This window comes from Marmota marmota, unplaced genomic scaffold (genome assembly GCF_001458135.2).
Source record: "Marmota marmota marmota unplaced genomic scaffold, marMar, whole genome shotgun sequence".
NCBI lineage: Eukaryota > Metazoa > Chordata > Mammalia > Rodentia > Sciuridae > Marmota > Marmota marmota.
The window spans coordinates 36,102,113-36,107,242 of record NW_026000240.1 but is presented as its reverse complement, the minus strand read 5'-3'; the positions used below and the strand labels follow the sequence as shown (position 1 = coordinate 36,107,242).

Here is a 5,130-nt window from a genome sequence, read left to right as displayed (position 1 = left end):
CGGGCGCCCCCTGTCGGCCCCAGAGACGCGGCGAGGAGGAGCTCAAGAGATTACTTTCTCTGCAGCGTTACCTCTTAGATTCAGGGCCGTTGATACATGGCCTCGGCCTTGGCTTCCCTCACACGCCCTTGGACTCCCATTTTGCTCAAATCCCAACGCTGCGGCCCTTCCTATATCCTGATGAAGATGTGTTCGGCTCTTAGCCTGTGTGCCCTGACTGTCCGGGGCAAGAGGGTACTGACCTACTAACTGTAAAGATGGTAACTTGGACAAGGTGCTTTCATTATAGGTTTCAGGAAGTGTGAGGATGGAGCATATGAGAATAGAAACCACTTCGGACTATATCCCTGTTCAAAGTCCTCCCATCTTTGCTCACCCTGCCCCATCACCCTGAGTAGTCAAGCTCCCGCCACTATCAATCGCTATCATCTTACTTTTTAATTTTATTTATAGGACTTAAACTCCCAGATTATCTTACTTCGGATGCCCCTTTCTGAGGGCAGACAGGAGAGCTGGAAGAAGGTGGGGAGTGGAATGCCATATGGCTGTAAAGAATGTTTGTCCCATCCAACAGTCAGCCCAAACCTCCTTAGTGAGTTCCTGAGAAGCCCAGGGAATATGCCCCAAAGGGTTCTGGGGATACACTCTCCACTGGGAGCAGGTGTGGACAAAACGCTAGTGTATGCAGCTGACCTGTTTTTAGGTATGGTGGAGGTAGGCCTAGTGGGTCTTGGAGAGGAGGTGGCTGAAAAGTTCAGGTGAGGGACAGAGCCACTAGAACCTGACAACCAGACCCTGGCTTCTCTGCACTAGATCCGGCTCTGCAATTCCAGAAGCTCCCTCGGAGGGACCCTCCTCCTCCTCCCAGAGCCCCTGCAGGCCCAGAGGAGTAGTAGTTAGGGGCTGCACTTCACTGGCTGAACTTTTTTTTTTTTTTTGTGGTGCGGAGGATTGAACCCAGGCCCTTGTGCATACAATGCAAACACTCTTCCAGCTGAGCTATATCCCCAGCCCTGCACTGCCTGAACTTTTGTGAGGGATGAGACTGGTTAATTGCGGTAGAGCCCAGGGCTGGGTAGAAGTAGTGACAGGTGGTGTGGGTAAGAGGATCAGCCTACCCATAACCCCTTTTATTGTGCCCTCCAACACCAGGCCCCTTTTTCACACAGCCTATGGCTGCCAGCGGACCACAGCCTAGTGTTACTTCAAACCCCAGTATTGGATACAGGACATCTGACATCACAGTCTTCAGCTTATTAGTTGCTGCCAGTGGACAGGAGGGAACAAGAGCTAAACCTAGGGGTGGGGATACTGGTAGAGTGCTTGCCTCACACGTACAAGGTCCTGGGTTCAATCCTCAGCACCATCACAAAAAAAAAAAAAAAAAAAGCTAGACCTAAAGTTTGGAGCCTCTGCTGCCTAACTTTGGCTTAAGCTGCTACATAGGGGCAAAGTATAGTGTCAAAGTATAGTTTTGCTGTATGCATATACGTGACTGTATGACCAATGTGATTCTGCAACCTGTACACTCAGAAAAATGAGAAATTATACCCCATTTGATTCAAATGTATGATATGTCAAGGTCATTGTACTGTCATGTGTAATTAATTAAAACAAACAAACAAAAAATATAGTTTCTAGGTAGGGATAATGAAAGACAACCAGCACAGATCAGGGAGACCTGGCTAAGGTAGGTCTATAGAGGTTTCTTTTTTGGTGACCTCAGGGTGCTAGGTTGAAACCAAGCCAAGACACTGTGGTAACTCTGGAATCCATGGGGGGTTAGAAATAGCCAGGGGGGTAGAAATATTACAGAGCCAGGGAAGAGGTCACAACACATGGTAAGCTTCTGAGGTTTAGGAGGGGTGCTACATGCCCTGGGAAAGAACAACAACAACATGGATACAATAAACAAAAAGATCTGTATTAGAACATTTACACTCAGGGAACAAAGAGGTATCTGCATCATCAAATGTGGAATGTTGAAGAAATAGTTAAAATAAATAGACTCCCGAGTGCAGCTGGAGCGGGCTCGGGTTGGGGCTCAGAGAGGCCACTGCACATCAGCTCCAGGCTGCAGGGACCCCTACCTGGCCATACTGGCCTCCTCCCTGACGCAGCACAGCTGTGTCTGGGACACAGAGTCTCTCTCAAGTACTGGAACAACCAGCAAGTTCACTCTCCACTCTCCTCACTTATCTCTGTGACAATGTCTATCAGACTCTGGAGCCCAAAGATATAGCCAGCATCCTGGCCCTCATGCACCACACTGTCCTCGCCATACAGCCTGCAAGTGGTGTGAGCAAAGTCGATCATGCGCACATCCACTGAGCTGGCACCAATGGGCTTATAGGCATAGGCACCAGCAGACTCATCAGCTGACTCCTCTGACAGGTCCTCCAAGTCCTCCTCATCCGAGTCCAGGGCCACTTCAGGCCACTCTTTGCCATCATAGATAACCAACAGGGAGCTTGAGTAGAAGCGGTAGGATTCCTGTCGTTCCAACACTGCCTTGAGCTCAGCCAGCTTCTTGAGCACAGGGCCCAGGAGCTCTCGACGCAGGTACCGACCATTGTGGAAGAACTGGAAAAGTGCTTCCTTGAAGCCCTGCACTGATAGTTTCCGCCCATGGTATTTGTTCATGAACATAAGCTGCCCAGTGCCTGCCTGGTATACCTGTGGGGAGATCAGCAAGTCAGTGGATGAGGCTTGGACACTGGGGTGGGGGAAGGTGATGGTGATGTGACATCTGGGATCTGCTCCTATTTTTTCTTTTGTAGGACTGGGGATTGAACCCAGGACTCCATGAATACTAGGCAAGCACTATTCCACTTTACATTCCTCGCTCTTTTTAAAATTTTGAGACAGGGTCTCACTAAGTTGAGGCTGGCTCAAACTTGGAATTCTCCTGCCTCAGTCTCCTGAATAGCTGGGATCAAATTGTGTACCACTGCACCAGGCTCTGGATCTGACTGTTTGTTAATAAGCACACCAAGTCACACATGAGCTGCTCTCTTCTCTGATCAGTATCAACCTGCAATGCAGCCATCTGACCTGGGTTAAATTATTGTACATCTGGGTCAGTGGAGACAGACTAATCCTCTTGTCTTTTTCTCTACTTCTGTCTATAGGTTCTGGACTCAGCCTACCAGGACAGTCTCAGAGAAATTACCCAGACATAAAATACATGCTTTCTTTTCTTTCTTTTTTTTTTTTTAAACCAGAAAGCATCAAATTCATATTGGGTCATTCTGAAATCTTTAGAACAAATAAAACTACACCACAGTGGGGAAGCAGCAGCTACTGGATTCCCTAGCTAGCCCTTGTCTTGCACCAGCACACTACTCACCTGCATGCCACACACACGCACACCAATGACTGCAGATGTGCTCTGCTGACATTTTCGGATCTGGTTAGCTGCTTTCTCCTCTGAAGCATCATCACCATGCTGGCGTGTGCCCATCTTAAGGTCCAAGACACAAGGCACCTCATAGCGGGAAGTCAGGTTCTCCAGTAATATAAATTCTAAGTGGTTAAGAACTACATCCCCAAGAGAAAGTGCTACACATGATACCTTGGCACAGGGAATTGTGCCTGAATGCAGTGACCCAGAGAAGCCTAACCCCACAGGGGGCTCCATTAATTGTGCTGTCTCCTATATAGAGTGCCCACAGCTAACTAAAGAGCTAAGAGGAACTTCTTGTTAGGGAACTGGCATGAGAGCAGCTAGTGTCTAGACTTGATACAGGCCTGAGGTGCTCCAGCCTTAGAAGACAAGATTTCCTGAATTCAGCTATGTGTAGGATCAGAGTACAATAGCATACTGTCCTCAATTATACATAGAATGAGCTCAGTAAATCCTGCAGCCTTAGATATAAATTGTAAACTTCAATACAAATTCATAAAAAATATTTGTCTTGAAAAAACTGTTTCCCAAGCTGTGTGCATGGAAAATGTCTAGAAATAATGACCAGAAATAATAAATACCCCTAGTATGGTCTATTTCCCATTAATAGAAACCAGTGGTCCTTAGAGTAGGAATGGTAAACTACAGTCCACTGCACATTGTTGTACAATCTATGAGCTAGTAGTGGTTTTTACATTTTTAAGAGATCAAAATAAATATAATACTTTATGATCCATGAAAATTGATATTCAATTGGAGTGACAATAAGTATTTACTGGAACACAACTACACTAGTTCATTTAAATATATAGTGGCACATATGTATGTGCCACAACACCTAAAAATTTATTTGGCCCTTTACTGAAAAGATTCACTGACCCCTGCCTTAGGGGAATGGTTTGAGTTCACATCTGGAGCAGGAAATATACATGGTCATTTCCTAGACTCTTTTTCATACTAGAAAGCAAGATAACTATCATAGATTACCACCACTGTGTCAAACTTGGTAAAGGTAACAACTGCAATGGATTAAAACACAAATATATAAACCATACCTCAAGCATATAGTTGATGAGGAAAAATTTTGTTTTATAGGAAGTTTCCAGCTTGTGAATAACAAAATTAGAAAACTACCTAATGAAAAATTAGATCTAAGGCAAAGAGAAAGACTCTGCTTCCCAATGGACATGTACAATATAATTTCTTGGGGATTACTGCTCCCATTCCCACAAACTGAAACCAAATCAGTTCTTTAGATCTTTAAATCAAGCCTTTAGATCCAATCATCACCTACTGAAGACATCATACATGAATACATGACCAATGTAACTACACATCACATACAACCACAAAAATGGGAAGTAGAGCTGGCATTTGTAGCTCAGTGGTTGAGAACTTTCCTTGTGTGCGTGAGGCACTGGGTTCTATCTTCAGCACCATGTAAGAATAAATAAATAAAATAAAGCTAAAAAAATGGGAAGTAATACTCCATGTATGTATGAAAAATACTGTCATGTATAACTAAAAAGAACAAAAAAAGTTAAAAAATTAAAAATTAAAAAAAAACAGTGGAAGGGGCTGGGGTTGTGGCTTAGTGGTAGAGCACATGCCTTGCATCTTGTGAAGCACTGGTTATCATCATTAGCATCACATTAAAAATAAAAAATTACAAAAAAAAAAAAAAAAAAAACAGGAAACAGAGAGGACAGCAGTAAGCATGTAGG

The 5,130-nt window shown here is 44.6% G+C and overlaps 1 protein-coding gene across 7 annotated transcripts in view; it reads right to left on the bottom strand.

The window, feature by feature from the left end:
- Positions 1-1,903: 1,903 nt before the first annotated feature.
- The window catches only part of Ip6k2 (inositol hexakisphosphate kinase 2), a 30,426-nt gene continuing 27,199 nt past the window's right edge, over positions 1,904-5,130 (bottom strand). For all 7 annotated transcript variants that reach the window (XM_015487252.2, XM_015487248.2, XM_048794556.1 and 4 more), the window contains 2 exons: positions 3,350-3,525; positions 1,904-2,676 (listed from right to left, as the gene is read on the bottom strand). In XM_015487252.2, the coding sequence (XP_015342738.1) occupies positions 2,176-2,676; positions 3,350-3,525 (677 nt within the window). In that variant the 3' untranslated portion in view covers positions 1,904-2,175. The remainder of the gene's footprint in view (positions 2,677-3,349; positions 3,526-5,130) is intronic.